General features: G+C 43.4%; 1 protein-coding gene across 1 annotated transcript in view; it reads left to right on the top strand.

Moving 5' to 3' along the window:
• The window catches only part of LOC126426593 (uncharacterized), a 62,996-nt gene extending 54,389 nt beyond the window's left edge, over positions 1–8,607 (top strand). Inside the window, exon 7 of the mRNA XM_050088487.1 lies at positions 6,073–8,607. Within this exon, the coding sequence (XP_049944444.1) occupies positions 6,073–7,550 (1,478 nt within the window). The 3' untranslated portion in view covers positions 7,551–8,607. The remainder of the gene's footprint in view (positions 1–6,072) is intronic.
• The last annotated feature ends 10,030 nt before the right edge of the window (positions 8,608–18,637 follow it).

Here is an 18,637-nt window from a genome sequence, read left to right as displayed (position 1 = left end):
TTAACTATTACTCAGTCCGTTCACACCGCACAATAAGTGTGGTGGCCATCACAGTGAACAACGCTTAATCGCAAGGACTCAATATACAGTTTCACTTCGATTCGCTCTCGACAGAGGTGCTCTCCCAGTGAAGTACTGAGGAGAGACTTGTTCCTCGCTCTTTGAGTACACGTACGAGCGCGCACGCTCTTGTTACGTGTTCTCGCTCCAAGAGCGACAACAGAACGGCCCCTCTGCACGCCAGACATGAAGGGGTATATCTTTCGGTCTCTTCCATTACTCCTTCAGCTCAAGGCGTCAGAAATATCGTCTGCCAATCAGCATTGCTCTTCTAAAATGGGAGAATGACGTTTTGTTTAAGGTGACCAATCCGGAAATCTGTAGTATCGGTGTTTGGCGTTTGCTATCTCCCTGTGAAAATCTCTGAAACTGCGTTGTATGTGTAAAGAGTGCGTAGGCTAACCGCTCCCACACAATGTAGCGGAATTTGCTTTTAAGCCGAACACGGGGTCGTCCTTTCACTCGGGTTAACGCTGTCTGCTCTACAGGCGGTCACTGGCCGACGTAGATAGCTTGTGACCGGCCTCCTGGGATGCAGTTGCCTCTCTCCAGCTAGAAGCTCCTGTGACCGTCGAGTCTGGAATGTGTGTGTGTGTGTACGCCAGCCTCGGGTATTTCAACCACAGTGCGCACTTGCGATTTATTAGTTATCTGCGTATCGTTTACATGAATTCATACAATACTGACTTTATCTTATCGAGTTTGGGCTCGAATGAAGCGCCTTGATGTGCAAAATATGATTGTGAGGGCGGAATATGTAAGCAATGAAGGAGACCACGACGTCTTACAATTCCAGGAAATTCTTATTTGAGGCTGCTCATGACTCGATTACTTTTGACCTTCTTAAAAAAAAAAAAAAAAAAAAAAAGCCTCTTATTTCCAACTACCTCTAGTCAAGTTGTGTGATATAATACTGTACCCAAGTTTATATCCCACGGCTCACCTATGATTTAAGGGTAGTGTCTTTGTATACTAATCAAAACGTCATGGAACCCAGGCTCGAACCTTGCTACTGCTTAAATTTAGAATAAAAATCATCAGTAATGATGGATGGGCGGATAGAGCTTCAAGGTACTTTTTTCCACTGCTCCTAAAACCCTGAAGAGTCAGCAGTGCTCAAAGGCATGAGAATGCAGAAGGTAATGGGAACCACTGGTGTCTGTCCACAGGACATGTGGCCTATAATTGGAAAGTGGTATGATGACTGCTCCACTGGCGAAATATTCCGCAATAGTCGCACATTCGGATCTGTGGGAGGGAACTGGCAAGTGCCAGGTGTCCCAATGAATTATGTTTACTGTATAGCTCCTTGTCTGGCACACCATGCTTCTTTTGTCACTGTAAATCTTACTCAACAGCATATCTCCATCTGCCTCGATAACTTCACCTCTTGGTGTAGCCTCTACTACATCAAAATCACTTATGTTAAAAACCCAAGGAATTATTACAATAAATACCACCAATCATTTCTCTCTCCCTAACTTCCACCATGGCACACATAAACATGACTGTGTGGTGGTACTCTCTTCAAAGGTGAGCTGATTCGAATCCAGGTGATGGAAGAAATTTGCATTGCTGGTATTTCCCCAGTAATGGAAGGGGGAATTGAAGCATAAAGTTTCTCATCACCAGACCTCGTGTCAGTGTTCTGCATTACATTACCTCTCCTCAGTGTATCATGATACACTGATGCCTGTGACACTGTTGAAGGTGACACATGTGGTGTCGACGATACTCGCCTGCAGCAAATCGTCAGTCGACCACCGCAGAGATGCTGTACACCTAAGCAGCGTCGCCACCGCCTATGAGAAAGAAGCAGTAAGCCACTCCTCCTGTAGCTTCGAGGCGCCACACACGACAAGTATTTCCAGCTCTACCAGTGCCTGGTACGAGTTCTGCCAGAGTCCAGCCTGAGTTCTGTTCTGTCCACGAGGGTATCAACAGTTCCATGACGACTGCATGGAAGCGACGAATTTTCTGCCTTCAGAGTGCAGTGTCGGCGTAACGTCACTCAGTCAAGCCTAGGCCAAGCATGCACGTACAGAGAGTCGAGGGCCAACAACAGACACATATTTGGCACAGTTGTAGTAAACGTTCAGTGCTCATCGTCTGCAGACTTGCACTGTAATGCCGCTCAGTGTTTTCAGCAGCTCCTGCGTATTTGAACCCCAATTAATACGTGCTCCCGCAGTCACAGCCGCGAGGAGTTAAAAATAAGTTTATCGCTTTCCAAACAACAAGGCGTTCTTTTTATTGACTGTTTCATTTATGTACTTGTAAATTTATTAAAACCATGACACAACAACATGTGTGTCGGAAGTGGATGTTAAGCTCTTAATGCATCCATTATAGTCATGTACACTCAACAGATAACTTCGAGTCACAGTTCTCTCACAATGCAAGGACAGTGCCCAATTACGTGGAGGAAGATAAGCGCTTGCAGTAAGGCGGTGGACTTGCTGCTCCATTCCTCTCTGCTGACATGGGCAGAGGACTCTCACTTTCTTATATCTTGGAATAATCACGGAACCCCAGCCTACAACAAACTCAAATTAAGAAAACAGCAAACTCTACAATGTGGGGATTCCATCATCCAGCCATCCTCTGTACTTGGAAAAAACCCACTGAACGAGGCGATGCTGTGGTAAGCTGGTGACTACAAACTTGATTTTCGACCAAATTTAGTTTCTCTGCGATGTCCCTACTCAGCGTAGGGTGAATGACACGACGGTTCCTATGGATGGACGCAGCTGTCCTGCTTGCCCGTTCTTCCCAATTCTGGGTTATGCTCTAATAGCTGTTTCACCAACAGGACGTTAACCCCTGATCTTGTTTCTTCCTTCGTCTTTCCAAAAACCTTAATTTCCCCAGTGTTACTTTCGCCAATATAGCTTGGATCTCAGCACTCTCAAAAATTTACCATTCCTTACAGTCTTAGAACACCTTGCACTCTGTATCATCTTTCCCGTCTCAGACGCAACCTCTACCAGCTGATTACATTGCCCTCTCTTCTGAGGTTCCTCAGACTTTGTCACAAATTGCAAACGTTCCATAAACGTGGGAAACAAAAACAATTTTTCTCGCCTATCCTCTGGATGCCTAGGCTTCTGGTGCGCCTATACCAACATGTCATACCCATCCTCCACTTGCCCGCCCCTTCTGTATCCTATTCGAGCGGAACTTCAGCTGGCTGGTTCTTCCTGTTCCAGAATAGTATGTAGACACTTACTCCTCCAACCAGCTATAATCCTAGCGTCTACGCCTCTTCAATATGTAGATGATCCCGCTTCCAGCCTCCTGACCACTGCCATCCCTCCCCCACACCTCCCTCTACCCACATCAACTTGTCAATCATACTTCCCAGCCCACTCCAACACCTTGAATACATATACCCTTTCTGGCCGGCACCTGCATCATACTGTATTACCCTCGTAGTAGTTATTGGAAACTGACTGCCAGTGACTTGCCAGAAGCAAGAGCCTTATCTTCCCCATAGCACCATCATCAACTTCAATGTACATGTGTTTATGTAGAGACGCTATGGCTTTTATTTTTTTGAAACCTATCATTTTATTCATTCTCCCCAAAAAGCAGCAAAGTGTCCTAACCTTGCGCACCACACGATAATGTGGTGGGAGTGGAATGAATAACAAAGAAAATGGAGTGTTTACGACAAAGTCGCGCATTCGGCTTTTCACAGACTGTGCATGTGTATAAGAATCTTTCAGAATTTATTCGTCTTACTGGCTATACATTTGCGCTCAACACGCCAATGAGGTATACATTGGATGACGTGTAGCATATCAGTATCACTCTCCTTTGATTTGTACTCTGAACAGGAATAGTGCTCGAGGACAACGACCATCAGGACTTCTCAGAATGCAGTAGGTAAAGCCGTCATCAACCTGAAGCCTGGTTTGGTCACCACAGTGCTGTCCTACTGCAGGTTGTCGTCACTCGCCGTCTTCCTACTTCTGAGCTAACTTACCCAGTTAATAATTGTGGGACACAGTTAATTATTGGGTCTCCGAACAATTCTACAGTTCCTCATTTTCGATTTCCATAAATCAATGTCAGAGGTGAAAGAAGAGATAAGTGACAGAAGGAATCTCGGGAGCAATGCCTGAATCCCAAATCTCTGGAGTTGTAATCCCACATTCATCCACTCAGCAGCTGAGGCATATATATCCCAATTGCATTTATTGCTGCATCATTATCATTACACAAGGTACGAATGAGACAAAGTAATTACATTTTTTGCGTGTTTTTGAATGTATGCAAACAGAGTATTAACAGTAAATCGTTCATTGTGGTAAAGGAACTCCCAAAATCGTCAGTTAATGTATTTTGTTGTGCTTTTTCTCGACAATCTCGTGCTAACGAAACAAACTGGTGACAAATATGCTCCATCACATTTTTTTACTCTGCGTGATGGGGTCACTAAGTTCACGGAGGAAAGTGAAATATCACAAAGACGAGAATTCAGCCTGCATCCTATTTCTTTGTACAGGACGCCTATGGAGTTATGTCAAAAGAGTATATTCTATATGGACGTAGTTAGATATAAAAAAAAATACGTATCCAACGGATCAGTGTATGGACGATCACACCTTCCTCAGATATCTATGTGTCTCGCTGTCCCCCTTGCTTTATTGCGGATCGTTCTAGTAATTCTGCTTAGAAAGACTTCTTCAACACTTGTGTCAATTTTCCATTAATCTTTCAACGTTGAGCCACATGCGGCTTTATTATTCTTCATATTCAGTTATTTGCGTGGTAAGATCAAAAGTTTGTCATGACGATTTCAAAAGGTTGTTGAGGTGGTAATGTTGGGATTTCGTGGTAACCACTTTAATGTGGCTTTAAATGCTGCAGAACCAAATAGAATCCGAGAATAAGTTGTTCATTAAGAAACCCACACGTCTGAACAACAAAACGAGACTCAAGCTCCTTCCTTCTACAACCACACAAGATCCGTGATTGCCTTGTCATGGAGCTGAGATACTGATAATTTCTGTTGTACAGAGAAATGGAAGTTCCCATTCATGTAAGCTTCAAAAGAATGTGGTCCTAACAGGTATTCTGATCACACAATGGCCCACATAAGGTGAGGTAGGTTCCTTTCCAACTCTTGCTGATAATGGGTACTTTCCTTAGACAAGAAAACAATTTTTTCCTGATCAAACTGTGGTATATGGCACATTTATACGTAAACAACACTCTTGAGCGAGACATGGCAGAAGTCACCACAACAAAGTACGGTAGGTTACAAATCGTTGCTCCACACCATTGTCAGATAATTCAGTAACAAACATGGGCCTAAATCCTTTCGTATTCATATTTTTTCAGTGTGGTCGTGCATTGTTGAAGAAGATGCTTGAAGTCCAACTACTCTTTTGCAAATGATTTTCATTGGAGACTGCTCATCTGATTAAGAGTGGGTGACACACGTTTCCTGTCACTTTTTATTGCTTCCAATACGTGGCCTGTCTTTGAGACAGCCTGAAAATACTGGACATTTATCTCAATCAGGCATGGCTACTTTACGAGGGGGACTGAGGCAAATGGTCTCATCATGCGTTAACTAGTTTTTCCTATCTGCGGACGTTCATGAACCCACGAATCCTCCACTAATCCCTCCTTTACAAGATGGATTCGGAACTCAAAGACTGCAGTGCTGAAACAAAAATATAATTCTGATAACATTATTTTTTTAACATCTTCAGTGCAGGACTATCAATAAAACCTATTTACTTCCTTATTTTTACTATGTCAAGAGCGATGCAGGGACTTCTTGGGCACCCTGTAGATGAAATAGACGTGCATAGTAACAATGATACCTGTCTTTGTTAATACTCTTACTTTGTGTTGACATGCCGCCTCACATAGTTCTGGGTAACTGAACCAGGGTAATGCGGGTAAACGACGCCCAGGCTCGTCATCCAGAGAAGACTTTGGATTCAGCTGCCTGCAGTGTACGGCCACCACCTACTTGCTGTCGTTTTCTTGCAGACGAGGAGTGGCAGCTGGAGGACAGAAGCCACGCTACGCTCTCCGTGGGCACTGACTGCGTGCAGCTGTTGGTGAACGCCCTGGACCACCCCACGTGTCCGCTGGAAGACCTGCCACTGGAAGCCGTGAAGCAGCGCGAGCGTTGCCGCGAGCAGCTGTGGGACGACGTGGTGCAGAGGTCGCCCCACATACCCGTCACCAGCTACCTGGCCTACACGCAGAGGGCAAACGTCAACCTCTGTCTGCTGGCCTGGATGGCTGTCAACTCGTACGGCATTTGTCACGACGTCCCGTTCAGTATGATACAGTCCGTGCACGATGCTCGCTGCTATTCCGATAGTCCTGACGATCAATCATGTCTGCAGTCGAACGCTACAGACGCCATCTGCTCTGTTTCCAGAGCTATTCTGTTGCTAAAGTGTCGCGACTTTTCCTCCATTAAGACTTCCCATAATTGTACGTACACTAGTTTCGCATTTCGATTTTTCGGTAGTAGAAGCAGTGTACTGTATCAAAAGCTAACAGCAGAAACACTAAACTACAAAAACAGTTTAACCAACGCCACCTTGAAATACAAGGATTTCAAAATTGACAGCTTGAAGCCTTTAGAAATGTCATTTATACTGATAAATATCATTTTCCGTTTTTCGACTGCCGGAGTATACATGTACCTTCCCCAGTTGCGCAACTTGCCTGGAAAGATACTCTTGTCCTTTCAGATCACGTGCATAGTCCAGATCCTGTGTTCTGAGGTCGTGTATCGTATGGCAGGCGTCCCTGACTTACCTACAGCAGTGCTGATAGACAGCGCCCTCACACTTCTCAGCTGTTTCTGGCTGAACTCATTCTGCTACCACATGTACGCTTGTGTTCGCCATCTCAGGCTTCCTGACCAGCTACTACCTGCTGAAGTAAGCCAGTTATTCCGTCGTGAGGTGCTGTGCGTGTTTATACCGTGGAGTATAGTGTGTGTGGCAGCTGTTGCTTTGGAAAAGACGAGTAAATATTACCTGATCTACAGTCGCATGGTAGTCCTTGCAGGGATTTCAGTGTCTGTGACATTCAATTTGGTTTGTCTCGGACTGCTTGGATACATGTACCTACGTAATCGGTGCTCCATGCGGCGACTCGAAATTGTTGATAACAAGAAATTTGCCTCAAAGAAGGAGTGTCTTTTTATGTCAGTTAAGGCCATTATATTAAGTGGAACAGGAATTATTATTAGAATTGGGTTCCACCAGGTTCAGGGAATAGCGCAAGTAGTGTACTATATGCATCTAGTTACGATGGTGCAAGGGCCAGTGCTCTTCGTCTGTTTCGTTTGCAATGGAACGACGCTCCCCATACTGAAGAACAGGATACTTCTTTGGTGGGACCCAACCAACATCCCTGCAGATCTAGAGCTGTGTTCGGCAGCCGAGAGGAATCTGGCCAGGAGAAACAATGAACAGTCTCCCTTTTCAGAATCCTCGGTGTAGCCTCCTTCAGTATTTTTCGCAAATAACTGTCTCCACACTACACTGCATTAAGCCCAACAATAAAAATGGACTCTACCTGGTATGACAATATTAAATGTCATTAAATCTCATATCGTACAGCCAGTACTTCTCTTTCCTAACGTCTCCTTCATTTATAACTGTGTGCTTATTTGTGAGTGGTAGCCTCTGTCTACCTATTCTAATGCACTGAGACTACTTACTAAAATTGTTGGGAAATGCTTCGTGTATACAATAGGCTGCGTCAATCACACAGCCTGTTATATACAAGGAAAACGCAGCACGTTGTCGGAGGAATTCCCGTTAGTCAGTGTCATCTACCGTGGCGATGGTGCATTTCTGGACACATGTTCGTATGACGTCTTTTCTCCATTTTCCGTCGAGGACCCGTCTTTGCAGTTTGTCGATTTTATTAATGTATAATGTATGATATTAGTATATATCATATTATGTCTGAAACAAGAAAGTTTCCATTTGTGTGTGAAAGATGTACTTTTACATGATTTGTAATTCAAGTACCATGACAATAGACGTTCAGATACTTAAAAAATCAAGAGAAGGGCCAATGACTGAGTGGTGTGTGCATGAAAGTGTAATTGGGTTGGTTGAGCTTATTAGTGGTTTGATTACATAGAGTGGCTCATACAGGTATGGTAATAAAGTAACAGATGACTTCTTGTGTGATATGTGGCTTGAAGTGAACGCAAAGTGTCGAATGGCAGAGTTATATGAGATTAGCATTATTGGGTTTGTGAGACAAGATGGTGATTTGTTAAGCTAGTGGTTTGTAAGGGTACTATCGCAGATGTTAAAAGTTAATGTTCCATGTGCCACTCTTGAGCAAGGAAGAACATTACGTAAAGACGTATTGACAGGAACAGTACTGTGGAAGGATAAACTTGTGCCAGTACTGTGAGTCCTGGAAAACATGTGCCATAGTAGCTTCACTAGAAGCACACAGTACGCCGAAATTGTTGTGATTCGTAATCAATAGACGATCTCCCATTTGTTCAAATAAAACCTGAGTGAGCAAAGTAAAGGAGTGTCTGTGTGAATTTAGTATCCAGCCCAACTGAAAATCCTGTGATAAATAGTACTACGTGGAGTGATTTTCGTGAATTTTGCACTTAGCAGGCACCCGCAGTGTTAACCGCGATTTCCGTTTGGACGCAGTGGAACCAGAGGCCGCAGCGCCACGAGGGAGGCAGGTGCCGGGTGCAGCCCGCCAGGCCGCAGAGGGGCGCCGGCAGCTCCACAGATTCTGTAAAACCATTTGACGGAGGTTTGCAGGCCGTGCGCCTCGATTCTGTCAGCGCAGCGCCAAGCCAACCCTGGCCCGCTCTGCGTGACGTCACCAGAGCGCGCCGCGGCCTTCTCTTTAGGTGGTGGCGGCCAGAGCCGACACGGGGCCCACCCAGACAAGCGTCCTGCACCACCGGGACATGCGTAAAGTCAGCCCGACACAGTGGTCGCCAGCCGAGCCTCGACCCGTTGGAAAATATCAAACCTCATCGCTCGAAAGCCAATAGTTAACGGCCCTCGTGCTACCTACTTACCCCCAGGCAAGATCCCGAGTTACGACCGCAGTACTGGGAACATTCACAGCCAAGTCCAGGAAATTACTTTCGACTGGCTGTACGAAATACACAGTTCAAACTCAACAGGAGGACGGTCACTCAAAAAACATTACTCCCAGATTTGGATAACAAACTGAGATTATCGCTATCCGAACGCGTTTTGAAACTCGAGAACACTGTGCGTCGCGACACAGAACTCCGCTCCAGAGCGACCGCGACCCGCCACGTCGGCCACACGGGCGCCGACGGCCAGCGTTCGATTCCCCGAGCTCCGAGCCTCTGCACGAAATCCTTTTACACGTGGGCCTTTCAGCCAATCAGGAGCAGCAGAGGACTGCAAGCCCCACCACTGGCCACTCCCTGCTGCTGCTTACAGCCGCTGCTGTCACGTTCTGGTCTTCAAAAAGGCGAACCAGCGAGCAGATATTGGTGGTCAGGGAATCAGCTGTTACAACCCTTTGACTCGTGGGGTATCAAGCATTAACTTCTGCAACCGATATACCTATTAAGGGCTTTCCTCTGATATATCTGGGGACAAGCATTCTCGCAGCCGAAACTGCTTGAACTGTTGTTACATGTACGTAGTTGTTCGACAGCACACGTGTTACTCAGACGATGTCCCCTGCAAAGTGCATCATGCGTAACTCGCGCCACTGCCGTCAAATGCAGCATTGTCAGAGCGACTCAGACTTGGGATCGGCAGTCTGCACAACCGCCACACTTGAGACAGGGACGACCAACACGCATCTGCCGAGGCTAAAGGCACAGAACTCAACGCTGACTGCGAGCGTTCTCAAGCAGGGCGGGGGGACTATGGATCGTCCTGTTTCCGATATGCAACAACAGTTTTCAGCGCACCAGACTCAAGTAGAGAACTCTGTCTCCACCAGATCTCCAGAAACGCAACGCTACGCGAACTAGCCGAAATCCCGGACAAGAAACCCGAAGTAAACAGGCAAAGCCGCCACAGACACGATACTCCAATTACAAAAAGTTTACACTCATCCAAATACATCTCACGAAGAACAAGGTTTACAACTGGTTGGGTGCAGATGGAATTAAAGCACATCTAACACAGCTTATGCCACATTAGCAAACCCTGCAATAAACTATAAACTAAGAAGGTGGCAAAGAAACCGCCAAATCGTTGTAACCTGCACTAAAACAGTTGCCTGGGCCACCAAGTCGTTCACAAAAAAATCCGAAAAAATTTGCATTCACCACAATACACCCATCAGATATCGAAACCCGAGAGAACAGTTTGAGTTACTTGCCGATCTGAAGCAACAGTAACAGAAATCACACCGCACGCCAAACACTAAGCAAAAGAGAACCCACGCAGACTCACGCTCGCCTTTGTGATAACCAATTTTGACCGTGATACAATAAACGAAAAAACTGAAGGGGACCTAAAGGTACCGGGAAACTAAATCAAAATTCCCCGCTATTCCTTCCAGTCATCTATAGTTACAAAGAACCAACTAACAAGCTACTTGTTCACCATTTTAGAATGCACTGTGTACCTCACAAGGTTGGACTATTTAAACACTACCTCCTCAATAACAGCTACGTCCATATTGCGACACTTTCCAATAAGCCACGAAAAGCTGCGATATAATGAGAAATGTGAAGAACCGAGTCGAGCGCATCGAATTTTTAATTGCAAAATAGACCCGAAACAAGAAGCACCAAACTACAGCAGCTGCAACACTGATAACGTTAATAGTGATGAGAGTCGCAAAGAAAGACCAAAACAGCCCGTCTCAGCAGACAAAACTGAAAACATTAAGCGCATTGATGAAACTATCACGGTCTTCGTCCAAGAATGTCACGAAAACAATCAAACGGAAAACATACTCTGAGTCCTCACTACATGATATTTGTAAGAAGGGAAATAATAACAGCAGCTTCTAAAAAGCTCCTACTACGTTCTTTGGCGAACACGGATCCACGTCTATATCGCCATATTGATAGACAAGGAGGCCTATGCCCAACCTAGCCTGAGACACCAGGAAACAAGAATTAACCTTCACATTCAAGCCTAAGAAAGATGTTGCCACTATCTGTATTGTCAACACACTGGGTTTCTGCTCTAAAAACAAACTCCCTAAAGGCATAGTAAGAGAAAAAGAAGTTGGTATTATAGTCGCAGCACGTACCTCATGAGCAGGTAGAGAAATCAATCTAGATAACTGTATCTGTCACGCAAACCAGACCGTAGTAGAAGCTGAGATAGATGCTTCAGAGTCTTTCACATAAAACACCACAACGATGTATCCTGCCGAGGAACCGCCAACTGATCTCGTTAATTATATACCCTCATTGTGCCCAGCTAAAGGAACAGGAGACTCAGTACTAGATCTGCGATATTTGCTGAAAAATTGAACAAGAAAGATATTAAACTTGTTGTAGCCGTTTTGAATCACGCTAGACTCAGAAATCACTCGCCGCCTTTTATCAATCACTATGGCACTTCTATCTTAGGACATATACTACGTACAACATAGCTACCCAGATTCTGAAGCTACACTGAATTTGGCGACTGCATAGCTAAGGAATACCTCACATTTATTATGCTGTGAATCACAAAAACTAGGAAAAAACTTAAAACGATCATAAACTCACGAAATCGGATAGTCGAAAAATTCAGATTGATAAGTTTTAACACAAAAACTAACGAATCAACTATTCAAGCCACTCCTTATAACATACTGTAATTACCAAATACAAGTGGAAGCAATACAACCTGCTATACAGAAAACTACCCTAAGAAGAAAATAACATAACAAAGAGGAAGACTCCTGACGTACATAAGAAACAAAATTAAACAGTAGGGAAATTCTGTAGACCATACGGCACTAACCAAATGGATATGCTACGATTGGCTTGAACGTTTTCAATGACCTAATAAGAAGAGAAACCCACCAAAGGATGCGCGAGGTAATCACAAGAATTAGGTCCCACAATAGCAGTAGTTTTTGGAAAAAAGTTCCAACAGGTCATAGCACACCATTTGCTAACAGCCATCCTTAATAGCAGATGAGAATGTCATTCATTACTGACGACCTCAAAAAAGTTCCTCAAAGTGCTACAAAAACATTCACGGTCATCTGTGGTATCCAAAATTCGATGAAACCGACGAGGAAATAATATTCGAAAATCCGAACGCAACCGCTTAACATCCGCTACTTTATAAGATTGACGAATATGAAATGGAAAGAAAGCAGCTCAGAGACTGGACGCACTGGAAGATAACAAAATAAATCACTCCTTTCACAGGACACCTGCCTCAAACATATCAGACGTTTCTTCATCGCGGCCATGAAACTGAAAATAGTCTCTCTAAAATAGAAGCAAGCTAAAATCAAGATGATTTCCCAACCCGAAAGACCAAAAAACAACACCAAATCACAGGTTACCGTGCTCTCAGTGACAGGGAAAGCTTTCGAGACAGACCAAAATTGTTCAAGGAATAGAGCAACATAATGGGACAAGAACAAGCCGGGTTCAGCGGCAACCACAGCACAGGCGACCCGGTCCCAGGACTGAGCAGCAGAGCGACGCGGGCTGAACGCAACACGGCAGGCGCGACGCCGGCACGCTTTCTCGTGGACGGCGAACGCGCCTTGCATTGGTTGTGGCATGCTGGGCTGCTCTTTGAAACGTTACTTTTGAACTTCGCATGCCAAAGTGTGCAGCTTACTAAAAATGTTGCTGGAAACAGGTAAGTACAAGCGCTGCTTGGCGATCACCATTGGACAAGTATTACGCCAGCCGCAGCGACGCCACGTGGGACAGTCACGTCTCCAGTGCTACACACCAACAACACGGCTGACATCGCTAAAGGTCGAGGATCGAAACAACAGCCCTGTACACAGACGACACTGCGTACTGTTGTCAGGGCCCGACATGCGGCAGAACTAACGAGCAGGTCAGCCCCTTCAAAAACAAGCAGGAATCATCGCTAAGCAAGTCGAGTAGATTAAAATACAGTGGATCCACGAAATCTATCCTTCATCACCAACCCGTGATATTCAACTACCCCTACTTTAAATAAATATGTATTCCTCACGTCATCTTCAGAGGTACTCTGACAGTCAGTTATAAACAATGAAGAAATACACCAACTGGAAAATAAGATGTTATAACACAGAGAGATGTTGTTGCGCCCCTCAGTGTGAAGACTGGTTTTAAAAATAGCTCTCCATTCTACTGTATAACTTGCAGGCCTCTTCAAGTACATACTGCAGCCCACATCCATCCCAATCTCCTTACTGTATTCACCACTTGGTCTTCCTCTACGATTTTTACCCTCCACACTTCACTTCAAAACTAAATTGGTTACCTGTCGACGTCTCGGAACGTGTCCTACCAACCGCCCCTCCATTTGGTCAGGTTGCGCCTCGCATGTTCCCACGTTTCTCAGTAATCCAAACTTATCTTCCCTGAGGTTGGCGTCTACCAGTTTTTTCATTCTTCTGTAAAGAATTTTTGAGTTAGTATTTTACAACGACGAGTTATTAAACCGATACTTCAGTAATTTTCACACCTAGCAGCAACTTCTTTCTTTGGAACTGATAACGTTACATTCTTCTTAAGGTCTGTGGGTGCTTCGCCTGTCTCATACGCCTGGCACAACAGGTGGGAGAGCTCCGCCGTGGCCGGCTCTCCCGAGGCTGCCTGTAATCCTGCCAGAAGACTGTTTACTCCCTGGACCTCGTTTCGACCTAGATATTCCAGAACACTGTCAAATTTGATCTCGTACTTACATCTCCCACCTCATCTACATCCATGACCACTTCCCTATCTGTAATATTACCTTCAGTGAGATATAACTGACATAACTACATTTGCTGAAAACAAAATCTATATAATGTAATGACAGCAGATATTATAAATATGATGTAGCTATGCTAGTGACTATACAAAGACATAGACCACTATACCATTCAGACAGCAGTTTCTCCCACATAACATAGCACTTACCTCTGACTTACAAAGTTATCTTACAAATCCCTTCGTATCATACTAGAGATTAGTTCCTAAGCATTTGTCTTAAAGACTACCAATACAATGTGACAGGAAACAAAATGCCTTAACGATGGACAAATAAACGCGGGTGCTGCTTTTTTAAAGGAAGGTTTTAACCCACTCATAAGGCGAATGCCAGGACTCAGCTGTAAGAATAACATCGTTCTCCAATCCGCCAGGATTACACGCTGTGTCCAAACCAAATAAGAGCCTCAGATTAAAGATGAACAGCGTCACCACATCATTAAGCGAATATCCGTTCAAAGAGTAACTCGTTTGCTAGGGCACATTGCTGCTTGTACTAAACTTAAACATTTTCATTTTCACCTCTCCCCTGTCAACAGTGACTGTAATTGGGATCAGCAACTGAGAAACAGACATTCTTTAACAAAGTCAATCTGAAGTAGTCGACGAATGATCTTGACATTAATGACATGTTATTAAGACCTGACTTATCAGGTGCTGCAGGTAAGTGATCTTATGTATTTCTAAAACATTCAAACTTAATTACGAAACCTTTTAATTTTCTTGATCGCAAAAACACATTGCTTTACCATTCATTACACGTTTTGGTTGCCAAACAACTATTGTTAGCTTGTAAAAGAAACAATAAACAGGGAATTGCCTTAGATTTAACCAAATTTAATAAAGTTACTTAGTATTGCGTGATGATTTGCCAATCATGGTAAATACTACCTGGCTAAGAATTCTGTAGGCTTGAGCCCCATCATCTAATAGCATTTCCTGGAACTGTGTAAGTAATTTGAAAGTACCTATTGGGTGAATGTGAATAGTAAACTGTTTTCAGATATTAAAGAAATAAGCAAATAGAAATAATGAAAACACACCATGCTGACTAATGAACCACATTTTCCATAGACTATTGGTTACACCAACGAAGATACAGAGTGCAACTCTCAACATATAGTAACAATCGAAACACACTCTTTCGTTAAGAATAAAGGCGCTAGCCCAGCTTAAGAAGCGAAAGTAATTTAAGGAAGAGACACTCTCTCTAGTTACTTATATCTAAAATGAGTATGAGCAGAAATTAGTAAGTGTAGCTGCCTTTTTGGCCCTATCAGCTGTTCTCGACACTGCTTGGTGAGAAGCACTTCTTTAGAAATTCACGATTGTGTCGTAAATTTAAGGACTTACTTAACAACATGCTAAACAATAGAGCATTTCATATCCATTCTCACAATGACAGATGCAGGGTACTTAAACCAAATGACAGTTTACTTCAAATGTCTGTTCTGAGTCCACTACCACTTTGGTCTGTACATGGACAGCTTACCAAAAGTCTTCAAAAAATTGATTTATGCTGATGACATTTGCTTGGTGGCTCAGAGCCTCAACGTTTATTATGCTGAAACCTCTTTATCCACTGATATGGGAGTCTTAGATGTATACATCAAGAAATAGTGGCTCCACCTAAATCCACAGAAAATAATTGTATCTACATCACATCTATGCAGAAGACAGTCAGAGTGCACACCAGAAGACAGATTCAGAGACCAAGTCTCGTTGTACTGCATTACACCATAATACATAGGAACAGCGCTAGATAGAACTCTTGACTTACAAGTAGCACCTAAAGTCAAAACGAGAAACAACAGTCTTCAAAAATTTGGTGGTATCTTATGGGGAGCTAATGCTCGTGTTTTGAGATCCACAGCTCTAACCCTATCATAGGTGCTCTGTTGCTGAAGATTACTGTTCGATCAGGATCAATAGTGCTCATACTAAGAAGATAGATGTCCAACTGAATCAGGTATTATGGAATGTATTCAGAGTACAATCGCTCTAAGACTTCCTGTTCTCAGCATCATCCCACCCCCAGCTCTAAGAAATCAGCTCTCCTAAAGGTCTGGAAGAACATTCTGAAGAATCCTCAGCTGGCCAGTCATCGAGATGCTCTACAGGCAGAACATCAACACTTGAAATCAGGGAAACCCTCATCATGCACAGCAGAAAACCTCGTTGTGTTCTCTTTGATTGTCAACCATTTACGGGAAATTCAGTGGAATCCGTCATCAATAGTCAACAAGCATCTAGTCAAGGACCCATTCATGCAGACAGGATTCGATATCCCTAGACATCAGTAGAGGATCTTGAAATGGATTAGCAGTGGAGAAGGCTGATGTGTTTATCTTAAGTATGGGGTAAGTATTCTTTTTACAGACAATTCAATGTCGCTTTCTAAATATTCCAGTTTCAATGGCCTCAGTATTATCATAACAGAAACAGGGTCACATGTTGCAACATACTTGAGGCAGCTGCACGTCCTGCTCGCTGCTGTGACGTCACATGATCAAATCGTCCTAATTCCAGAGATCTCTTTATCCTCACATGTGCTGATTCGATTATTTACATGCTTAATCGTCAGGATATGTAATTACCCAGGGGCTGTCTTCTGGATCCTGAGGTGTACGTCATAATTTCATCAAATAATTACATATGATTTATCAGTTATGCTTCTCCCATGGTCTTGGTCTCTGTATCCTGAAGTGAACTGGACTGTGGATACTGAAATAGTACTTACCGACGAGAGTCGCGGCACAGTGTCATTTTCACTATGTCTCCACTGCTTAGAAAGTGTGTTAACTGCCCTGTCGTCGTGCTATATAATTTTTGCATGTTATTGCATTAAGTCTTGGGATTTCGAGGTCATCTATACTGCAGAGATGTATATAAACCATACAGCTCTATGATATTATCAGTTCATTTCAGAATGCTACTATTTACCAGTACATACATGTTAGCTTATGGTTCAAAACATGTATATGTAGGATTAGCATGAGATCGTGAGTGTGAAGTTATAGTAGAAACTGAGGATGTCCGTCGTAATGTAAAACACAATTTACAGATACGAGTTAGGGGGAGCATTGTTTGCCGATGAAGCAAACTGAGAGGTTGATAACAACAGACTACGATCCTTTTCAACTTCCTCTTCACATGAACATCTGTAGCAATAAGGCAACCATCATCGACCTGTATAAAAGTGTGGTGAAGTTGTATTGGTTATGCAGTGCACTACGGATTGCAACAGACAAATACGGTGGCAAGTATATGTGAAAGCGTTACTAAACGATGTTGTATGTTATGTAAGTGAATGTTGCATACAAGATGATTTAGAACAATATGTAAACATATGTATGCTTGCAGCACCAAGGGCTGCTACTATAATCCTATAAACATTGAAACTGCACAGCCTGGTTTACAGACAGACGACGGAGATACGACGTCGCTCCTGTTGCATTGAACACAATGGAAGCAGAATTTATAGCATAAAAAAACCAGTTATTTAAAGAATAATGTAGGGGTATAAGACAGAGCGAATATTAAGAAATGAGTCAACAATTGTTTTTTTATTTTGTGCATGTATAAAACGTTAATAAACAAAGTTATTTAAAATGTGTATTTGTCTTTCATTGAAAGAGCACCAGTGCAAAACAAATATTATGCAAGATATTTACAGATATGATAAATACGTCATACTATTCTGCAAACCCTCAATCATACATACAGCAAATATATTCACTCATTGAGTGAATAGGGGCAGTATGGTATAGTGTGAAAAAATTTCGACGATATAAACACACATTTAAAACAGCTTAAGAAGGGTTCAAGTTACTTGCAAATACCCACATACTTAAAACAGAGATATGAGCAACTGAAGACGGTATTGACTTTGTAAGTGGAGGTCCAATAGTACTACCTTCAGGCTTTCTGTTAGGACAATGCTTAGCATTTGATGCTAAAAAGGTTTGCAAATCCTGTCTGCCTGTAGAAACACACATCAAAATGTATTACATCACATCGGTTCCGAGAGATCCAGAACCTGTACAGAAACCTGGAATAGAATCAAGATAAACATCATTTCCGCCCTTTTTATTGGTCATGAAAACCACACACTGCATATTGTTCCACCATACAGCGAGACCTTCAGAGGTGGTGGTCTACATTGCTGTACACAACGGTATCTCAAATACGCAGTAGCACGTCCTCTTGCAATGATGCATGCCTGTATTCATCGTGGCATGCTATCCACAAGTTCATCAAGGCACTGTTGGTCCAGATTGTCCCACTCCTCAACAGCGATTCGGCGTAGATCCCTCAGAGTGGTTGGTGTGACACGTCGCACATTAACAGCCCTTTTCAATCTGTCCCAGCCATGTTCGATAGGGCTTATGTCTGGAGAACATGCTGGCCGTGAGATACAGGAGGATTCCAGTTACATTACGTTATAGTCAGGCAGAGGTTCCGAAATCAGGTATTGGATTGTAACGCATACCCAGGGAGTAGTTATAGACTCAGCTCACAATTTAATAGTGGTGAAGAGTAGACTGAAGTTTGAAACATTAGTCAGGAAGAAACGATACGGAAAAAAGTGGAATACGTAAGTACTAAGTAATGGAGAGGCAAGCTTAAATGTCTCCGAAGCTACTGATACTGCAA

This window comes from Schistocerca serialis, chromosome 11, assembly GCF_023864345.2.
Source record: "Schistocerca serialis cubense isolate TAMUIC-IGC-003099 chromosome 11, iqSchSeri2.2, whole genome shotgun sequence".
In the NCBI taxonomy this organism is placed as follows: Eukaryota; Metazoa; Arthropoda; class Insecta; order Orthoptera; family Acrididae; genus Schistocerca; species Schistocerca serialis.
The sequence above is the reverse complement of the archived record's forward strand: the minus strand, read 5'-3'. Positions and strand labels throughout refer to the sequence as shown.